General features: G+C 34.7%; 2 protein-coding genes across 3 annotated transcripts; one reads left to right on the top strand and one right to left on the bottom strand.

The window, feature by feature from the left end:
• Positions 1-697: 697 nt before the first annotated feature.
• On the top strand, positions 698-11,711 carry LOC130811401 (tubulin gamma-1 chain). Its single transcript, XM_057677697.1, has 11 exons — positions 698-939; positions 2,942-3,142; positions 5,296-5,407; positions 6,135-6,535; positions 8,385-8,438; positions 8,512-8,616; positions 10,017-10,091; positions 10,184-10,228; positions 10,362-10,490; positions 11,137-11,241; positions 11,324-11,711. Exons 1-11 carry the CDS (start codon positions 811-813, stop codon positions 11,390-11,392), a joined length of 1,425 nt encoding a protein of 474 aa, XP_057533680.1. The 5' UTR covers positions 698-810; the 3' UTR covers positions 11,393-11,711.
• Positions 11,712-12,754: 1,043 nt separating this feature from the next.
• Positions 12,755-20,345, bottom strand: LOC130811400 (mitochondrial carrier protein MTM1). Of its 2 annotated transcripts, XM_057677695.1 has the most exons (10): positions 19,738-20,345; positions 18,498-18,572; positions 16,168-16,293; positions 15,739-15,798; positions 15,492-15,662; positions 15,070-15,169; positions 14,389-14,480; positions 14,150-14,299; positions 13,841-13,899; positions 12,755-13,198 (listed from the first exon to the last, which is right to left on the bottom strand). In XM_057677695.1, the coding sequence occupies exons 1-10, from the start codon at positions 19,984-19,986 to the stop codon at positions 13,063-13,065; spliced, it is 1,218 nt and encodes a 405-aa protein (XP_057533678.1). In that variant the 5' UTR covers positions 19,987-20,345; the 3' UTR covers positions 12,755-13,062. The 2 variants fall into 2 exon arrangements, with proteins under 2 accessions (XP_057533678.1, XP_057533679.1); XM_057677696.1 differs by lacking the exons at positions 18,498-18,572; positions 19,738-20,345 and having other exon boundaries at positions 15,739-15,812; positions 16,168-16,295.
• Between the last annotated feature and the right edge of the window lie 1,891 nt (positions 20,346-22,236).

Raw genomic sequence — 22,236 nt, 5'->3', positions numbered from 1 at the left:
GATAAGATCAAGATAAAAAAAATAATCATTATCAAGATAAAGAATATAAGGACTTAAAAAAATTAACGAAATCTATATAACAAACAAGAAAATATTTAAAATAAAAGGAGGAGTATTAGGCTCTTGAGACATGATTATGGATTTGACAAGTGAATTTATAGGTAGTTTTTTCTGTTAGTTAAACATTAATAAATATATGTGTTTGATATTGGCTTTTTGGTATGCGAAAATCAGTGAATGCGCAATTGTTTTTTTGAGATTTGATGAGAGTGATTAATGCTGTAAACCAACAAGCTGATGATTGTGAAAGCATTGTTAAACTTGATTTATGCTAATTTATAGGTTTATTTATAGAAAAAGAAAGAAGTTAGTTAAAATATTCGGTTTTTTTAAAGTAAAATTAAAAGCTCGTTAGAGAAGCTTTATTAATTGGCTTTTGAATTATTTTTTTTCCAACTTTAGTTATAAAACAATTAACTAGCAATAACTAACGATTTATTTTTTATCAAATATTTTTTTTTACAGTGTATTAAGCCTAGGCCCTAGCCGATCAAATAATCTGAAACGGGCACTAGCAATGTACTCTTTGACCTTATTTATTTTGTATTATTTCCAATTAAAAAACATAATTATGCAAAATTGGGAATGAAATGATTACATAAAATAGGGTCCATTTGTCACTTTCATAAATTATTGTTTTTCCCTCTCTTTTCAAAACTCTTCCGCGCCTCAGTGAGAGAAATAAAGTACTAAAGAACTGTGAGAAATCCCCGTTGCATAAACCCTAGATATTTCCCGACTAAGAAAAAAATGCCTAGAGAAATCATCACTCTTCAAGTTGGACAATGTGGCAATCAAATCGGCATGGAGTTCTGGAAACAGCTTTGTCTCGAACATGGTATCAGCAAAGATGGCATTCTTGAAGATTTCGCTACTCAGGTTTTTCGGTTTAAGCTGTTAATGATTGAATTGAGATATTGATTTGATTTGTGTCTCAAATTAGGGCTTCGTTGTGCCAATTAAGGGCGTATTTGATTCCATTTTAGTTGCATTAAGAAGAAATTGTATGGATACATTTGCGGAAAATTATTAAATACATTTTACTTAATAGCATATTGTTGGAGTTATGGTTGATCGGAATCGCATTCCAAAAAAAAAATTCAATTTAGAAATTTGCTATATTATTGATTTGTTTCGGGTTTTATGGGCTTTTAGTATAATACTTGAAAACAAAAGGTAAAGATTTCATTGTGGATGGAGTTCATTAAACTACTCTCTTTCCTTTGCCATTTTTTTGAAGTTGTAAACTCTGAACTCTTTTCGCTTCTCATAACATATTATGTCAGGATTTTGTGAATCTTAAATTTTATTGAATAGTTCCAAAATGTTTTTTATTCTTTTTTTTTTTTTGCTTTCCTTTTTGCATTTAAATAGTTATTAGCTGTTCATATTTAGGTAGGTTACTTTTGTTTGGGTAATACTGTTGATCGTACAATTTTTGGTCTTCAATGCAGTTCCAAGTAACCATAATCCACATCCATGTTGAAATTTGAATACTTCTTCCGTCAATAAGAAACTGCTACAATTGTGTATTGCACAAAGATTAAGAAATAGTGTTACCATTTAAATTGTATGGACCTTATTAAAGAAAGGTTGAAATGTGGATGAAAATAAAAAAAAGTGGTTGAGAATTCTACTAATATGTAAGAATGTAATTTATTGGGAAAAATTGAAGTGATTTTGGATGTAACTACACTAAGGATTTGTGCTACGCCTCTCCATTTATTTCTCTCATAGGTGCTAAGTGTTTTGGTTACTTGTACCTTTTACGTAACATGAAAACAATTTTGGTTGCTACTATGTTATTCAGACTTGGGAACGTTGTTGTGTGTCTTCTCCTGGCTAAGTTATGGTCCTCGTTCTTTAATGAATGGGTGGAGTAACATTATGCTAGCACTAGCCCTAAAAATTCAATTCAAAGTTTCTACTAGTATTTCCCCTTGGTCGAGTACATCAATACATTCCTTGAATGTGTGTGACGGAGATTCTTTTTTCTTTTGGGCAGACTACAGGGAGCATCCTTTTAGTTTCTTTTTCTTCCTCTTCACAGATTTTCAATTACACATCTTACTCCAACTGGATGAATCTTATCTGATGCATGGATATAACTATTCTTGAAAATTTTCATTCAAAAGGGACCTTCTTAGTAGGATTTGGGGGAGTGTACTATATTTTTGAGAATCATTGTACCATTTGTTTGTCAACTAACTCAAGCAAAAGCCAACTTCACAAGCCATCCTCTCTTTCGACTTTTATTTGAAAGGGTAAGCCACTAAGATATTGAAGCATGAGGCCACATAAGGCGTCATCACCTCATGTGTGTACTTCATGCTTCTTTGTCTGAAGGTTTTTGGCTTGGTTACATCAGATTTGTCTGTTACTGTTTAAGGTCATCTACAACCTACAAATAAAGTAGATGAAATTTAGAATGCAAAGGGTGCATAAGATTTTTTGACAGGACTACAAATGCTCAGAGGAATGATGAAATCTTTTGCCGTCATCTACAAATTACAAATAAGGTAGATGAAGTTTAGAATGCAAAGAGTGCATAAGATTTTGACAGGACTATAAATTCTTTAAGGGAGAGGCATGATGAAATATTTCTCCATAAGGAGTCTTGGTTTCTCAATGGTTGTGACTAGTGAGTGTTGTTGTGGTGTATTTAGCTTTTCTTTTGTTTTTACTCATTGGTCTATTTCTAACTCGTCTGTTACAAATATATCATAAATTGGAGTGTGCCCATTTTCTATATGTTGTGCAATCAGACTTCGTTTTATTCTTTTGCCTTGACTTATGCTGGACTTATGGTTCCCCTTCTTTGTAGCTTTTTTCAGCTGCCATTGGATGAAAGTTTTTTATAATTAAAAAACCATATTTGCAGGGAGGTGACAGGAAAGATGTGTTTTTCTACCAAGCAGATGACCAACACTACATACCACGAGCATTGCTTATTGATTTGGAGCCTAGAGTAATTAACGGTATACAAAACAGTGAATACCGAAATCTCTATAATCATGAAAATATTTTTGTCGCGGATCATGGAGGTGGTGCTGGAAACAATTGGGCTAGTGGATATCACCAGGTCTTTCTCTCTTTTCCAAAGCTCTAAGTTTCTCTACTAGGGACTTAATAATTAAGCCTCAGTTTCTTGTTAACATCAGGTCCATCTTCCTCGTTTTCTAGGATTAAAAACATTAGGTGCCGCTTAGCATTGTTGTTGTTTTGTGTTTTTTGTTTTTATAAACAATAAAAAAAAAACCAATACAGGTTCGTCATCAAGGTTTTAAAAAACAACTTTTATTGATGTATGTTAAAACAAAAACTGAAAATGGAAACTCCTTTTTTGGGTAAGATTCTCAGTGACTACAATTTGCAATAATTTTGGATTAACTGCAATGTCTTTTTTCAATTTATCGCACAATTTTCAGTATTTTGGATAATGTTCAATCTCTTTTCTACCTTTCATTGACAAATTGGGGACTGGAAGTTTCTGATGGGCTATTATAGCATGCCATTGCTAATTGTTCTCTTGTTCCTTCTTATCTTTGTGGTTCCAACTCTCTTCTCTTAGCCCTTTCTTCCTCTTAAAGTTAATCTTCGTAGATATTGCAAGTATTAGGCAGATTGTTATCAGCGGAAATAAGCTTTGATCCCCCTTTTTTCATCTTAAAAAAAATTTCGCAGTAACGTGTTGACGATCTACCAAGTAAGCAAGATTTGGTGTCAAAAAATGCTCATGAGAAACATGAGATCATAAGACACAATTAGTACAAATATATATATTCGAAATGTAGACAATTCCATCATAGAATACTGTATAAAGAATTTCATTCATGGACGGTTGGATTTTCAATTTTAAAGTATCTTCTTATACAATATTTATTGATACACAATCAGTTTTGGCTTTGTTTTAAAAAAAAACTAAACCAAAATCTAGTTTTTGTTTTTATAAAACTAACAAGTGAAGAAAACATACGTGATGCTGAATGAACCCTTAGTTAACTTTTGTAGAATGTAAAGATGAACTAAAATATACATGTTGAAAGAACTCTTTAGCAACTGACCGTGGTTTGTTTAACTGGGTTGCCTTTTGTACATATGTTAAAAGTACTTCCTCTATGTCAATTTTCTCATTTTATTTTCATACATCTAAACCCGCCTTATTGATTTTTTTCTGCCTGTTTTCTGGTTCAGCCTTTTAATGCGTTATGCCTCTATGAGATCAAAATTATTTTCAGATTCGGTGAACAAATATCGTTAGTTAGTTACAATTTTTTAGACTTACTTAGGACTTCAAACCAAATGTATTGATTTGCAATGATTATTATTGCTAGGTTGTTAGAAATCTCTGATAGGAATCCATTTATCTGTTTTATTTGCATTTGTGACAATGATTCTTCATTTCCTTAATTTGCTACTAAAACTATTGAAGTTACCCTGTGGATGTCAATTGTTCAATTAGGAAAGATGATGTGTAGATCATTTCATTAGTTTTTCCATTGTGTTAACCTGATACTTGAGAATTGAGATGATTTTTTTCCCTTTTGATTCTCTTAAACCTATGTATGGTCCTTCTATTAAATCCAGCATGTAGAGTATCCTGGTTTGTTTCTTGTTTTGGAGCTGTGTAGAATTCTATATTGTCTTCATCATGCTAAGAAAGTGCCTTCGGTAGAGAATTAAGGTGATGGGGAAATATTTATGAGTCAGGACTAAGTTAAAATTAGCAAAGCTCTTCAAAGTTGAGTTTAGGATGTATCATCAAGCTGGACATCATTTATGTTATCTTTCTAAGTGCCATGTGGGTTTTATGGTTGTTTCTCTTACAAAACATAAGTTCCAAATTAGGTAGCCTCATTCCAAGGTCATAGTGGCAAGTAATAATAGTTTCAGGTTATATATAAAGTTAGGCATAACAACAATATTCCATTAGTATTATGTTATAAAGTGGCTCCCACCTAGGGTGAGGTTTGGAGTTCAGATGCATGCAACCTTGTCTTTACTATACTCTTATTCGTGATAACAAATAGGTTGTTTTTGATTGATCCTTAGTAGTAAAAATCATCTGAAACTTCACATTATTAAGAAGTGCACATGATTTATTGAGTCATTTTACTATAGTCCATTGAAACCAAAGAACAATTGTTATTTGCCCCATCGAAATAAGGGAATCAAGTTCTAGAATATAAATCTTCTCACTTTGTTCTGTTGGTCTTTCCTTCGATCTATGTTCAGGGCAAGAATGTTGAAGAGGACATCATGGACATGATTGATAGAGAAGCTGACGGAAGTGATAGTCTAGAAGGCTTTGTTCTATGCCATTCAATTGCTGGAGGAACAGGCTCAGGTCAGAAATATTTTACTTCTGCAACTATCATATTTGATATTATCTGCTGCCTTCCACAAGTTTGTTATAAAGATTAAAATTTAAAATTTTTTGTACCTTCTTTTGAAGCTTAAAATATGTATACTAATGAACTAGTAAAATATGGAAAAAATAAATTCGGGTAGTGCATTTGGAAAGAAAGATCTAATAGATTTGTTGTTTTCCTTTCCTGAGACTTAAAACCGAAGTCAAGTTCTTAGGTTCTGAGTGTTTCTGTGATACTTGATGTTTATTGATTTTTATATCATATGCTCTCCATTTGTAAGTGGTAGACACCCTAGTACATTTATTTTGATAAGATGGAGAGAAAGGTTTGGATGGGAAAGGAAGGCGGATAAGTTTTCTCATTTGGATAAAGGACTTGGAGAACAACAGAGATGGAGAGGGAGAGATTCGTTTCCCCTCCCTAATTAATAAACTCCATCCCTACAATTTTGGGGAGAGTAGGACAGAAAATTGAGATTCGCCTTTCCCCTTCCTCCATTTACCCTCCCCTTCATCTCCCTTCTATAGTACTTTCCAAACAAAATGTTAGTTTTTTTTCTTACATTCTCTTTTTTACTTGAAGAAACAAGTATCGAACATTGATGTGCCTTTAAGTACATAAAGTGTCTAAAATCTGATTTGTGAAAGTGCATTGATCACTCTAATTTAATTTATTGCATTTTGGCATCATCAATTTTTGTAGGTATGGGTTCATATCTCCTGGAAACCCTGAATGATCGCTACAGTAAAAAACTAGTTCAGACATATAGTGTGTTTCCCAATCAGATGGAAACGAGTGATGTTGTGGTGCAGCCTTACAACTCTTTGTTGACACTTAAGCGTCTGACCCTCAATGCGGACTGTGTTGTTGTTTTGGACAATACTGCATTAAACAGAATTGCAGTGGAACGGCTTCATCTATCAAATCCTACCTTTGCTCAAACCAATTCACTGGTCTCAACTGTAATGTCAGCGAGCACCACCACACTGCGGTATCCAGGGTATATGAATAATGATTTGGTTGGTCTTCTTGCTTCTTTAATTCCTACACCCAGATGCCATTTCCTTATGACTGGATACACTCCGCTTACAGTTGAACGCCAGGTAAGATTTTGCCCATATAATTTCATTGCATACCCTTTTGTTTCTTTTAGTGTTCAACAATGTCTAATCTCAACAATATAGGTTTGGCTAAATGAATCAAAACAAATCAGCTTGAGAAATAGTCTCTATCAATGATTACTCGAGTTCAAACCTATCTCATACCAACAATTCCCTATCTTATATTAATCTACATCTAAACAAATTCAGTTCTAATGATTTCTACATGTATTCTTCTCCCTTAATAATTTCCATCTATTGCCATATGCCTGTGTAAATTTCAAATCTTCATTTTATTTTTCGCTCTTGTGTCTAGGTCATTTCAACCTACCTATTAATTTTTTAAGCTTCTCAAAGTTCAAACCTTGTACTCCTCTAAATGGTGTATGTTTCTTTCTTTTTTTTTTATTTTTTATTTTGTACATGTCTAAGCTAACATGGATGCTTTTCTCTTATTTTGTCTTCATTGTTTGAGACCTTAATGCTCTTTCTTATGTCTTATCTCGAATTCTATCCTTTAGTGTATGTCTACTCATCCATCTTCACATATGTGTCTCAGCTATCTCATCCTCCTATAATGATCTTCTGAAAACTCAATATCCTCACTCATATAATAATGTTGGTCTTGCGGTACTTTGGTAGATTTCCCCTTCAATCTTAGTGGCACACCTCAATTGTGTTTTTCGATAATAGCTCTCCACTTGGTCACGCTTACTGAATCTTATGCTTAACATCTTGATCTATTCTGGTGGAAATTTGAGTTAAAGTACTTGAAAGTTGAAACACTCACTTGAATGGAGCTCTTTCAAATATACTTTACAAACACCTCTTCACTGATCATTCGTGCCAGTATGTTCAATTAGTCAAGTTTGGTGAAGGCCTAGTCTTGCATGGTTCTTGACACTCCTTGTTGCAACTTGAACCAACATGTTCTAGCTTGAAGTTCTTCAGTTACCTCCTTTTCTATACTCGACTTTCTTATTTATCTAACCTAAGGGGTCTTATTCATGATTACTCTACTTCCTTTTATGTGAGTTTTCTTAAAGAAGTGTAACTATTGAAAAGAAACGAATGTTAGTGTAATCTAGTGATGAAGTTGATGAATAAATTGCAGAAGTATCACTCTCCATTAATCAGAATGCCAAAAGATGGTGTAGCATGCATGCCTTGGGATGGACTTTGAGTCTTCCTATTTTTCTCTCAAATACATGTATATCTGGATTGCTTGATAAATGGAGAGGTTTTCATGGGCAGATTTGAGCGGGTTGCGGACGGGGCTTGCCTCAAAAAACCTACCAACAGGCCTAAATTTTCAAAAGCTTGAACATTGTTGATGTAGAATTGTGATTTGCTCACGTATTTTCAATAATGATACAATTTTTTAAAAAAATCACTCACAATGTAGAAGAATAAAATTTGATGCCACTCATGCCAAAATTTCCTTAAATTTGACGTGCTTTTACAAAAAACCACTTATGAGAATACAATCCTATCCTAAAGATTAAAAGAGACATAAAAATATATGATTATTGCTATTCTCAATATGGCTGTCTGGATGAATCAGTTGTGGACTCTGCTATGCATGTTTCGAATCTATTTTTACTTGATTCTCTTGCTGAGAATATGCTATAGATGATGAGGCCATGAGGGTACTGTTTTATTAATTATAACATTTCAAATCAACATGTTGTCTTTTTTGGAAAAAAGAATGAAATTACTTTCCGAAAATGATCATACTATGATGCTCTTCTCTAGTCTATTTCATTGTCAGAAGGCAATAGCTTGAGTTAGGTGTTTATAAAAGCTGAAAGTTCACTATCAATTGATGGCTTGTTTTGTTTCTAACTTGCAGGCAAATTTAATTCGAAAAACAACTGTACTTGATGTCATGAGAAGGCTTCTTCAGGCATGTTTTGGTTTGACAATTATAAAGGCTCTATAGTAGATGGTTTGCTCCTGACTATTAAATTTTTCTGCAGACTAAGAATATCATGGTTTCTTCTTATGCTCGAACTAAAGAGGCTAGTCAAGCAAAGTATATATCAATCTTAAATATAATCCAAGGAGAAGTAGACCCAACCCAGGTAATAAGTTTGTCTGAGTTACTTGAAGTGGGTAATTCTTGATGCATTGTTATCTATCAGCTGGCTCAGAACTTGTGCTTCCTGCTCATGGAGACATGCACAAGCAAAGTTACAACTGCCTATACATGTTACACGCATAGCTTAGTATCTTTGATCATGCTGATTTTAGTGTTATATTGTACACCTTGAGACCATTATGTCTTTTTTCATTGTTCATTTTTTGTTTGCTGATTGGCTAATGAAGGACAAGGAAGCTGTGAATTGGAAATAGTTTGCTTTTACACTAATTTTTTCCTCTTATGCACAATATGACTTCTCCGAAAAAGATAGTAATTTATTAGTTAATACTGTAATTAAATATGCTTCCAAGTGTACATGTTCCCATATCAACGTAGCACAATAGCAATTTCTGTTAATATAGGGGTTGATTCAATTTTTTATCAAGTGTGAAATGTGTTTATGATTTATTATCCATGAGCAAATTGTAATTTTACAACATGCTTGATTTAGTTTAGAAGTAAACAAATCTTTTGGTCATGTCCAAAAGATATAACAATAACAATGTTCTAGTGCCTTTAAAAAGCCTCCCGCCTGGGCAGAGTAGGGAAGGGGATCTGAACGAATTAAATATGGTGCATGGTGCAAGTGATGTTTTCTATGTGCAAAAGTTCCATACACACCTTTAAAGGCAATGAGCTTATAATCTTTAGAAGCTATTTGGATGTCTTTGCAGTTTGCATGGGTGAATGGATGTAGAAGAAAAACTTTGATGAATAATTTGCATTCTTGCAAGTATAATCTCTTTAAACTTGATAAAAATTAACTAGCCACCTAATAGTGCTTATCTATTGCATTTTTATGGTTTTTGAAATTTTCACGTGGACTGTATTCAGACTGTAAATTGAAAACATTCTTGTATCTTGAAATTCGAGGTTAACGAATAAAGAAATTGCACATTTGAGGAAGCTATTTCTATGCTTGTTGGTGATGTAAATGAAAGCACAGGAATTGGCAAATTGTTTAAGCCTGAGAGTAAACTCTAACTTCCTAGTCTATCACTCTATTCTTTGAGAGGGTCAGTCAAGTGCTGTCAGGAGCATAGATGTCTTGACTTTTATTTCATGGATAAGATCATGCATGGTTCCACCATTTAAGGACTTGTATCCGACATTGTTAAGTGAATAGGTTTGGGTATGGAAGGTTGTCAACCTTTTTATTTTTGTTGGTAGTGAGGGTTTCCTTTTGAATTTGACTATAGAAAGAACCAAAAGGCTTTAATGTGATTTTGTTGTGGAATACATTTACGCATCAGAACAGTATCCGTGGTTTTCTGTCAGCTGTTTGACATGGAGGAATGCTGGAGTAGATTAGAATTTAATGCTTGCTTTCTTCTTGATTAGGTTCATGAGAGTTTGCAGCGTATTCGTGAAAGAAAGCTTGTCAATTTCATTGAGTGGGGTCCTGCTAGCATCCAGGTATTTTAAGTAATGAATTGCATAAAGTACTGCAGTTGTTCCTGTCTTGATCATCTGTACTTATTCTTGCCTGCATATTCCTCCACTTTCAGGTTGCTCTATCTAGGAAGTCTCCATATGTTCAGACAGCACATAGGGTATACGCTCGATTTCTCTTCACCCTATTCCTTTTTCTTCTTCCAAATATTCCTTGCATTACATATTTGTTCAGATTTTTTTTGGTTCTAGATTGAGCAATACCATTAACCGTATCTCTTTCATGTTTGTTAGGTTAGTGGTCTCATGTTGGCAAGTCACACTAGCATCCGTCATCTCTTTAGCAAGTGCCTAAGTCAATATGAAAAATTGAGGAAGAAGCAAGCTTTCCTGGACAATTATCGAAAGTTTCCAATGTTTGCTGTGAGTAGCTAATTTTTCCATCAATCTAATTAAAATTTTGTTATAGGACTTGTGTTTGCTTCAAATTTTATGCAGTTCTAGCTTCCTGGTATCTTAAGCCTTCTTGAGTAACTTATGATTTTATATTCTATCAAAAACTTCACTCATACATGTCTCATAGTTTCATTAGATATTGAGAATCACTTAATCTGTTCTCTTAAATTATTGTTTTGCACTTCACAAATAATTATAGTATTGTGATAATTGTTGAACAATATGGCTTGCTGTTTAGCTTAATGCCTTATGTTTCAATGATCTGTTTGAAATCTTAAATTTTGCTATCCGACACCTTAGACAATACCTGTTAAGCTTATACTTATATATTCACTCTTGCCTTGAATTATACAGTATTTTCTCACTCTGTACATTTCTGTTTCTAATTTGTCTAATAGACTTTTATCAGATGGAGTTGCTGATTCTTTCTGCTAATATGCCTGTATCTTTTGCTGACCTCTTCTCGTAACTAATGCTGTGTGTCCTAATTTGTTCTTTGATATGCATATGAAGTAGTTGTTTTTAAACTATGTCGCTATCAGTAATGTATGCGTGAATTTGAGTAGCCCAACAATGCCAAATCCTCAATTTGACTTGCGCGGAATTATTTCAGGATAATGATTTATCTGAATTTGATGAATCAAGAGACATAATCGAGAGTTTGGTAGATGAGTACAAGGCTTGTGAATCCCCCGACTACATCAAATGGGGAATGGAGGTATTGTATTTAATTCTTACAGTTTGTTTCCTGTTTGTTGCCCTTGTAATTGATTTGAAGTAAATTATTTTCCTGTCCTCAGGATCCAGACCACCTTATGACCGGGGAAGGAAGCGCTGCAGGATTGGTAGATCCGAACTTAGCTGTGTAAAACAGATGAGGATTATTGTCTTATTTAGCTTTATTCAACTTCAGTGTGCAGTATATCTAAATGCTCAATTTAGCCATCTTGTGTATAGAAATATTTTACACTTTTGATGCTTGTAAGTTGTAACCTCTGAAGGTTTAATCTTTGCTTCACATTATTATGATGCTCAAGGCTTTGCTGATTGTTCCACAATTGAGCTATCAATACTAAGAGTGTCAGATCTCGGGTTCAGTGCGTGTAACTTTTAACACCAATTTCAATATTTGGGTTATTTGAATTTATAGTTAGAATGAGAATTTTAAACCTTGTAATTAATTTTTAAAGTTTTCAAATTTGTCTTGAGTTTTGAAGTTAGTCTTTTAGGTTTTGAAATTGTTAAATTTTCAAATTGACCTATTAGATCTTAAAATTGATCTTTTAAGTTGTAAAGTTAATATATATATATATATATATATATATATATATATATATATAAAAGATGCGTCTTCCAAGTGAGATGATCTATCCAAAATTTCATGAAAGATTAAAAAGGAAAACAATCTTTTTCTCTTCCCATTCCTTCTTTTTCTCTTGACAAACAAGGGAGAAAATTTTCCATATTATTTCCCTCTTCCTTTCCCTTTTCTCTCTTCCCCTTACCTTTTTTTTATTTTACTCCTAAATTATCATCCAAAGTGTAACATTCTTGAATGCATTGGAGGTGGGGGACGATGAATAAATGATTATTTTATTAGATGTGACACTGGACCAAGATGGCATCGCCATTCTTAGTTCACGCTTGTAGAATCTGGTACCGAGTACTCCTTTTAGGAGGCAAATCGGGGCCTCATGTCAAGTCTCTTGTTGCATGTACACATTATACAAACTAAAGCAGAGTGTAAAAAGTCAAAAATCATGGTCTCAAGGGTACCAAAACGTACAGCTCTTCATCTAACCAGCCTGTCAAGATTTATTGCCATACAAACTTCTTGGACAGCTTGTATGCAAGGCTGTAATTTGGGCTTATGAGACCACTTCTAGTCTTTGGTCATGATTCATTTGGATTTTGGAAACTACTGCCTTCAATGCATTTCAACTGTTCTCTGTTGGTGAAACCTCATGATTCAAATGCATTTCTTCTCAAGAAAACTATGCAGATTTCCGAAAAATCTTGAATGTATCCAGAGACCACAAGTCATAATTATCTGACAGGATATCCCCAGTTAGATCCCTAGGCCTGTACACTAGTCATGAACTCTGTAGGGGCATTGTAAAGGGTGTTTTCCACACCTCCAATATAAATCGAATTGAACTTGAGCTACCGGAAATAAATGAGTTCAACATTACAACTTAGGCATTTATTCATACAGCAATTGAACTCCAATGTGCATGATACTTACTGCCATTTTCACTATTTAAGATGCTTTATTTCCAGTAATTATGTACATTGTACTTTGTATCCTTACTGAAACCAAAAGTAAGAAAAAAACTCAAAGCTAGGTACAGTTATTTTGAAGAATAAATCAACAGTATCAAAAAATTTGCACTAAAAGAAGTAAAGTCATGCTTCTGCAACTCAAAGAATTTCGTTCTTTCAATAGTATTAGTCATTCCTTCGTAGATGAACTGGCAAGTAATTGCTGAAAGTTAGGGTTGACATGGACCATATAGAGATAATGTGAAGTGTACCTCGGTCATTTACCATTCAAGTGTCTATGATACAAGGCATACTTCATAAGCTCATAAGATGATACTACAATGCCAACTGAAGGACCAGCTCGGGCAACACGAGGACTAATTCCAGTAAATAGCCCTTTCAAACCCCCATCCCTGCAAGGACACAAAGCACATCTTATAAATCGATCCAAGAAGCTTGAAACACAAGTGTCTAGGATGCTCAGTAATTCTACCAAAGATCATGAAAAAATCCTGACTTTTTTAAAAGGGAAGCAAATAGCAGAGATATATGCAAGTCCGTCACAATGATATCTACAAGAGAACCAGATACGCCCAGAAACTATATATCCAAATGCGAATCGCAAACTAAATATGCTATTAATCAGCCCTATGCTCTCTGTTGGCTCTTAACTGTAAGTTACTCAATAATACTCCCTCCATCCCTTGAAAGTTGCCCCGTTACAATGGGTGGAAAATTTGAGAAAAGTGGGTAAAGTGGTATTTTATGGGAAAGAGAGAAATGTGTTGATGAGATGAAAAGGTAAGTTATGGATGAGCATTAAAGGTGTGAATCATCGGCCAAAAATAGAAATGTTTCAAATATGGTGGGACGGACTAAAAAGAGAAGTGGCAAATTTTATGGGATGGAGGGGGTAGATCGTAAAGCAGTTTATACACAGAAGGCTGCATCAGGCTTCAGTAAAAAGTTGCCGGTACAGAGCTCAATAATTGCAGACAACCCTTGTTGCAAAAACTCAATAAGTTGACACCCTACAAGCACAAGGTTGCACCAACCTCCATATCTCCATTAATGTATGCCTCGTTGTCATCCTCATTTGTCTAGCTGGGTCCTTCTGTAAAGTCCAAAATGAACACTCGTTAGAGCTAGAACAGGTTCCACTAATATACATCATTATTTCATTTCATCATTTTACATCAATGGTTTACCCAAGTTTATCAATACAATCCAACTAGCAAGCAAGAACAATAAGAAAAACGTAATTGCACAATCAAGTTTTATTTAAAGGTTCATTATGTTTCAGTATTCTAAACAGGCAATAAATCAGATGTAATAAGTTGTAACACAAAATTAAAGTAAACAACCTCTATTTGTCTGCGAGTTCTTGCAACATCTAGAGGGCATGTGGCAGCTGCAGCAAGGGTACCTGCAATAAACCCACCAGCAAAATTTGCACCGAAAACACTTGTTGCACTCATTTCATCACCGGTCAAAGAGAGAATTCTTCTCCTAGTCTGAAATCAACAAAAAACAAGTCTCAATATTAGTGTAATTATGCTACTTGTAACCAAATGAATAAATCTACTATAAAATTAAATCTCACAGGTTCAAGTGTTCCCCAGCAGATAGCAGAGAATGGAACATCACGAGCAAGTTGCGCTCCAAGCCCCGTCCACAAGACACGATAATTTTGTACTATAAGAACATGATGATTTCATGAATAGTATGGGGAATGACACAAAGAAACAATGCACGCTGACCTTTTAGGTTTCAGACACAAATAAGGGTCAGTTATAAAAGTCTACCTTTTGGAGGAAAAATACAGAAATATAGTTAATCAGCTAGCTGCCTAGCAAGATCAAAAATTAATCAATTCATTTCAGAAATGAATAGCTAATACAAGGATCACAAACCTTAACAGAATGGGATGGATACCAACTCGATTTGTAGGCAGTATTTTTTCTATCCCCAAGAGTTTGCCCCAAATACCAAAGGAAGGGGACTGCTATTCTCTCCCTACCTCTTGGTAGTCAGAACTCAATACCCATTACTCCCTCCTCTTTCTCTCTCTCACACCCTCCCTACCCACTCTCTTTCAGAAGAAACTTTCTAAAAATACAAACCAAAGGGACGATAGGAGTAAATCCTTTCTTGCATCACGTTCAGAAAAGTCCGCGTAGTTCATAATCTTCCAATGAATTTAATAAACCAAGTTTAAACGTCTCCCTTGTTACAAAACTGAAAAAGAAAACTAAAACAACCACTTAGTCGAGAAGAAACTTACACTTTTTTAAACGACTCGCATTGCTGTCAGTAGATATTACCCCAAGTAATGTTTTCCAAACTCCAGGAGGCTTTATACCAGCTTGGGTTTCTTTAAACGCCTACAGTTTGATTAAAGAAAAGATAAGGTACAGCACAAGTGTCTGTACTCAGTTAGTAATACGAAATACATAATAAAAAAACCTTCTGAACAGGTTTTTTTCCCTTGAAGTAATCAATATGCATAGATCCACACAAATTTTCACGGAGAAGATTGCTGCCTAAAATTTGTAACACGTCGACAATACAAGATTTTTGTCGATAATATTTGCAAAGCCACTAATGCTTCGCACAGACAGATATTGCACTATTTTAACCCAACATTCAGTCTGCAATTTTATTTCAAAATCTGGCTAGAACAATGGTATGAATGATCAATGATACCTGCATGCGTGTTCTTGCCAATTCTATGGGGTAACAAGTAATGCATGCCAACACTCGAGCAACAGATCCTGCTACTAGAGGAGAATATGAATTTAAACTGGAGGCATACTGTTGAGTGAGCTCCTCTAAAAAATTCCTCAATACATCATAACATGGCAAGTAGATCCCCACCTGTATTGTAATCGATGTATGTAATAAGTTTCTTAGAATAGGTAAACTCTAAACCTTGCTGAAGAAAGACGCTTACAGTGGGGATGGCCAGGGCTAAGCTAGCATTTGTGCCCCTCCACAATCTAGAAAATCCCTCCTGCACAATCATCCCTGTTAAAGCTCAATCATCATTAAGATTCAACAGATACAACCAAATTAAGAAGATAAATGGTGGAAAAAGGGGTAGAATTTCTGTCATGAGGTATGTCATGGGAGGATGGGAATTTCAAATCCAAAGCAAGGGTTGGCTATACTCATTAGTCATTAAGGCTTCAAATTGCAGCAAGTTGGTAGTAGTTACTCCATTGTACTAATAGGGGGAAATACGAATCATAAAAAATAAGAAAACAATAACCAACCCTTCACCGAAAGTGAATAGTAACTACATAGTTTTGACTACAGGGGATCTTTTGCAATTTGGTCACACAATACATAAGCAAGGCAAGAAAATCCATTGTTTGCTGACCTGGCGTGTGATTTTAGAGAAAACATCAAAAGTCCCTTTGTATGGTGAACATTCAGGATAGCATGTTGATCCATCAGCTAATGCAATGTTATTGCGTGGCTGTGCAGCTCTCGGGTTTGGAAACATCTACAAAACAGTTGGATAACTAGCATTAGTGAAAACATCACTTTGGACACATCTAACCAGAAGATATTTAAATCATAAAGCTTAAGCATGTATGCAAGATCTCCTAAAATAACATTAATGTTGCCAATCTTTTTGAAGTTACTAAAAGAATGAAAATTACTAAAGAAAAAACTTTGATTATAGTTTCTGCTAGGGCCAGATAATTCCTAATAGAGGTTATCTCCAGTCAAAGTCCAGATCATCATCTAATTGCAAGCTGGGAAGAAAAATAACTAGACTATTCTTTCACAAGTTAAAGTTCTAGCAATTTTCCATCCTGGAGCTAAGGTTTACTTGTAATACAATAAATTCCATGAAAGTATAGTTCAACTGAACGCAAAATATCTTGAGATTTAAAGCCCAAGCACATCCGCGTCCTCATTTGAGTACATATGCATGTGCGTTTTGCATAGTTACGTCATTCAAATAAGTGAATGGGTGTCGATTTTGAATATTCTGTCAACAATGAAGCTTAAAGTAATCACTAGAGCAGAAGACTATCAAGAACAAATAAACCTTCCCTGCCCATGTTTGACAAGCAACGAGCAGAAGACATGAGTGAACGCATGATAAGACAAATATTTTTTCTTTAAAATATCCAGTTACAGATCAAATACTTGACAAGCCAAACACAACACTAACTGAGACACTTCCCACCTTGCACCCCCTTTAGCTTATTTGATGGGACAACAATTCAGCATCACGTGTACAGTTGTGCCTTGCTTCACCTCACTTTGCTCCGCATGAGAGACAACCTGTAATGCTTGCCCCATCACGCGGTATTTTAAACCTTTACAACGCAGAACATATTATTCATTTGTTTCAAAAACCTTTACAACGCGGCCAATGCGATGCAATGCGACCTTGTTTTTACACTATGACATATAAGCTCCAACGTTTCTTTTTTTAACCTTTATTGATAATGATAATTTCTTCAAGTTTCTTCAAAATCTTTGTAAAATATTTATAATTACCAGTTTCAAGAGACTATCTACTCAAACCAACTCCCAAGCAAAATCTAAATTAAATCCTTAAGAGTTATTATTTAGTCAAACCTTCAGATTCTACCTAACCATGGCAGCACCAAACCAACCAAGTCAGGTTTTTTTGTTACAATTTGCATGTCTTTTACCTTTGAGCCAAATTTCTTTAGGTATTGTTCAATTAGAGATGCTTGAGGTACTTGTTGTGTACTACTCTAAAATTCATAGACTTCATAACACAGGAACCCAGCTAACACGTAATACATGCCCAAAAGAAAGGTAGAAAGCAGACTTTAAACAGAGGCTAGAAGATCAGTCCGCAAAAGATTTACCACCACGTCACCACCTCAACACACACAGACCATTGTGTGCAACAAAAAGGTCCAAAATCATCACTCATCAGCCAAAAAATGAAAGGAAATATGTCCACCCAGTATTACATCTTGTATATTCACTTTTCAAGAGTATAATGTATCCAAATCACAGTAAATCAATTATTATGGCGGAAAGGGAAAAAAAAAAAACAAATTACTAGCCTACTAGGCATATGCACGCTAATCGATTATTGCAACTCATACTCACAGAATTCGTTGTATACCCACTGAGTCAAAACGCTAAATGTACCTGAATATATTTCTAAAAAACAGTCCAAAGCTCAAAACTGAGAAAATCCTCAGCTCCTAAGTGCTATCTCCTATGCGTTATTTTCAATTTCACAATATAATTACATCCTAGTATTAATAAAGACCTATGAATAGAGCAAAACCATGTGGAAATTGGAACTCTTCACACACAAATTGCGAAGATCAATTATTTAAGCTTTTATGTCAAATTGATGACTAATAAAGAATATCAACTGGTAAAGATAACTTTTTTGGAGGGAGAAAAAGGATGAACAGAAGTGTTTTTCCCCTTCCCTTCCCTTCCCTTCATCTCTCCCTCTTTCCATTAATTTATCAGGCCTCAGTTCTTTCACATCGGCTAAAGCTTTTGTGATTTTAAATCCAGATTCAACCATTATGAATACTCCAGAAACAAAAGAAGAGAGGTGCCCTTATTATTCTTACCACATTAATGATTATATGAAGTTATGAGCATATTGGAAGTTGGTTACCGATTGAATCAGATTGTAACAATCTATATAAGAACATATCATATTAATCTAATCAAAGAACAAATTACCTTATTTGTTTCAGAACATGTTGGGCCACAATGATTTTGGTAAGGAACGCCAGCAGCCTGCGCTTGTAATCTAGTCTGAAAATTGTCATAAAATAAGGTATCATAATAGAGGCGAAAAAAATTAGCTAGTGATGTCCTTACCAGGAGTCTTCTACAAAAGTATCAACATTGAAAAAATCCAAAAACAATATTGTGATTCGCTATAAACATGAGAAAATAAGAGAACAAGCACAACAGGGAGTTAAAAAAATATTAGGTCATTGCTAATACACTAATTCCCTGTTAAGTTGCAAGTTTGTCAAAAACAGGATCATGTATAGACCACGTAGCAGATCGTTTTGAAACAACTAGCAAGTCACTAATGCTAGTGTAGAAAAAAACAAACAGAAATTATCCCATTCTCATACGAATGAAAAATAAAAGGAAGCACAAAACGATAATAAAGGACTGGAACAGGATATTTAAGGAAAATGAAAACAGTGAGGGGAAATGCTCCGTTACCACAAATTACTTCCTTCTCTAGGACTCTAGGAGTTCTTCAGAAAATTCTGTGTATTGCTGTATTACATGGTTCTCAAATCAGAAAGGTAAAGTGTTTATATTTAAGACCTTATGTTTAGTTTCCTGTTCAAATTCTTCGGTGTATGCAATCTTTTGTTAAATTGTTCGTACACCATGATCAACACTTGCCACCTGCGTCAAACATTGACAACCACGACCACCACCCTACACAAGCATCTTGACAAGAATTATCACACATTCTCTTACCTAAAATACTAAAATCAGATTGAGTGTAATAGAACTTACATCCAGAGTTCAATAAATGTGGTGCTAGAGTGTTCATATAGCTTTATGTGCAACCTGATAGATAAACTGTCATTTGTGTTCTTAACCTAAATATCTAACCGCAACTCATATCATATCAGATAACTTGATTGAGAAATAAGCATCTATTGGTGATCCAACTTTCTCCTACTTCTATTTCTTTGTTATGCAACTTTGTTGGCATATGTTTTAGTTTTCCACAAAAATAATTCATACTATGTCCAAAACCTTCCGATTAGTAGTCCATATGAAATAATCCAACAAGCGTAATTTATTAACAAACGATTGCACGATATACCGACACACAATTACGCAAATGTTAATGCAAAAACCAGTTACAGGTCACAAATTCAATCAATTTAAAGAGCACACATTTAGCCAACTACAGAAACAAATACGAATATGAGAATAAAACCTTGGCAACGTCGAGAGGGTTAACAATTAAAGCAGAGATAACAGCAGCACCAGCAGCAGAAAAAGCGCGCTCTCCTAAACCTAATTTTATATCAGACAAATTTAGGGTTTTAGTTTGGGAATTTCTACTCTCTTCATCATCAAAATCTTCCTTTGATGCCAAATTATCCATATTCCCATCAAACTCGACCCTTTTCGCTGCCACCGTAGTATTTATCCAAGTCGGCGGAGTACTCCTAGTTCCTTCCATCAAACGAGAACAAAATTAACCTAATTTCGTGAATTTGGCAAAGTAAAAATCACCTGAAAAACGCAACGAAATGCCAATAAAGGCGGAAGAATATGAGAGTGATATTGAATGGTATTGCTGGCTGCTTAGGAGTAGGGCAAAGGTGTGTACAAGAAGAGTAGGTAGGTGTGGATTATGGAAGAGAAAGCGTCAAAAAATGGTGGCGGCAATTCGACCACCATGGAAATCGGAATGTATGAGAAGAAAATTAGGTACGTTTTGACGTGTTTTTGTGGTCAATGGTCATTGCTTGCGTAGGCGGTGACCGTTTTTGTTTTCCTGATGTTATGATGATGTAAAAGCGGTGTCGTATGGGTAATGGTTGCTAATGAGTTGAGTCGAGTTGAATCGAGTCGAATCGAGTCAAATTAAGTTTTGATTTTGGGCTAGTTGAATTACTCCTAAATGCTTTTAGGGTTGATTATTGAGCTTGAAAATTCTGAAATTTTATAAATATAATTTGTAAAAAAGATTTTGACTTAATAAATCAGTCAAACAAAGGTAGATTAATAATTATACACCTGAGCATTAGATAGTGTAGTTGATTTTAATATAAATAGGGGAGGTGTAAACTTATTTTGTATATAAAGTTATTTTATTTTGCAACTTCTGTAACAACCCGACTTACCGTTGACTGAGTAAACAGGGTCATCACGAGGATTACTTCCCAAGAAAACTAAAATCTCAATTCCGAAACTTGCGCAAATGAGCCTTTAGTTCTAAATGTAGCTAAATCAGGAAATAAGGTTCCGCCGAAAAATCGTCTCTATTTGCGGCAGAAATCAAGAACAGGAATAAGGTTTTTCTGAATTTGATGCAAAATCAAAAGAAACAAGGTTGGTATTGGCTTCCTTGGTTTGCGGCAAAATTTAGATCAAAGGAAAAGGTTTCGGCTGCTACTGTGATGCTACCATTTCAATGGGATAAAATGCTACAAAATAAAATTGTTGATATTACATGAAAATCCAATCAAAGATGGCTAGGGTTCAAAATCAGAGAACATGAAGATGAATATTACAATGTGCTCGAAATTTAAATAAAAGAAGGGGAAACTATACCTGATGTTGTTCTTTGTGTATTACTACCAGAAATCAGAGGGAAAAAAGATGGGTTATGTTCTTCGAAAATCAAAATCAAGGAGCAAGAGCCATTGTTGCACTTCCTTCGAAAATCGAAGAGAGAGAAGACGGCCAACTGTTGTTCTTCTTTCGAAAATCAGGGGAAGAATGCAAAAGGAATCAGAGGAAGAAGATGGATGTCTGATTTCTTCCTTTGGTTCCATCGCGTGAGTGAGAAGAAGGTTTTGGTATTATAATCAAATTAAAAGAAAGGAAAAGAGAAAAAAAATTAAGTTTAGAATATATTATATTATGAATATTTAAGGTCATTCTCGTACTAGCAATTCTCTTAAATTCACTTGTCTTAATTATTAAGTTCTCAAATATTACAACTTCACTATATAACTTTTGCCTTTTGTTGTTATCTTTATCTCTTAATAGCATAACGTGATGCTCATTTCTTTTTCCACGGCTTAAGCTATTATAGATTTTTTGTCGATAATTATTTTCATCCTAAACTTGTCATAACAGTGACGAGTTGCTTGTTGCTCTTAAATTCTAGTTCGTTCTTTTTCTAGTTCCATTATATAGGTTTGAGTGACAATGCTCACACAAATTTATCTCAAAGAATGACTGAAAGTGCACGTGTGCATAGCACCATACGGGTGTGTCCACGAGAAGTGAGTTACGAGGCATAGGGCCTCTTTAGGTATTGGGGGACATGTAGTAGGGGTAGGTAATGGTCTAAGCTACAATTACGAATACGACTGCTAAAGCACTAAATAGAGAAGCAGCGGAATAGGGCTAACTCGCTTGTGACGGGTCATGCACCTAAGATATCCCTACTACTCAGGAAATATGGGTCACTTCTTGTTGGATGTCCATACTACTCGGAAATATGAACCTAAGATATTTGAAGCATCTACATAAATATACATAATAATATAATATTTTATAAAAATTTTAAAAAGAATGAAAATGAATCAGTCATGCACGATGAAGAAGAATGAAACATATTTCAGTCACAAGGGTCCCTAAGAAGATTGAGTCTTCATCCAATTCAAAACACTCACATTTTCTTCTTTATTTGTATGTTGTACTTTGTTCGCTTTTCTTCTCCTTTTTAACAGACTCCTATCTTCCATCCTCTCCA

This window comes from Amaranthus tricolor, chromosome 4 (genome assembly GCF_026212465.1).
Source record: "Amaranthus tricolor cultivar Red isolate AtriRed21 chromosome 4, ASM2621246v1, whole genome shotgun sequence".
Taxonomy (NCBI): Eukaryota; Viridiplantae; Streptophyta; class Magnoliopsida; order Caryophyllales; family Amaranthaceae; genus Amaranthus; species Amaranthus tricolor.
The sequence above is the reverse complement of the archived record's forward strand: the minus strand, read 5'-3'. Positions and strand labels throughout refer to the sequence as shown.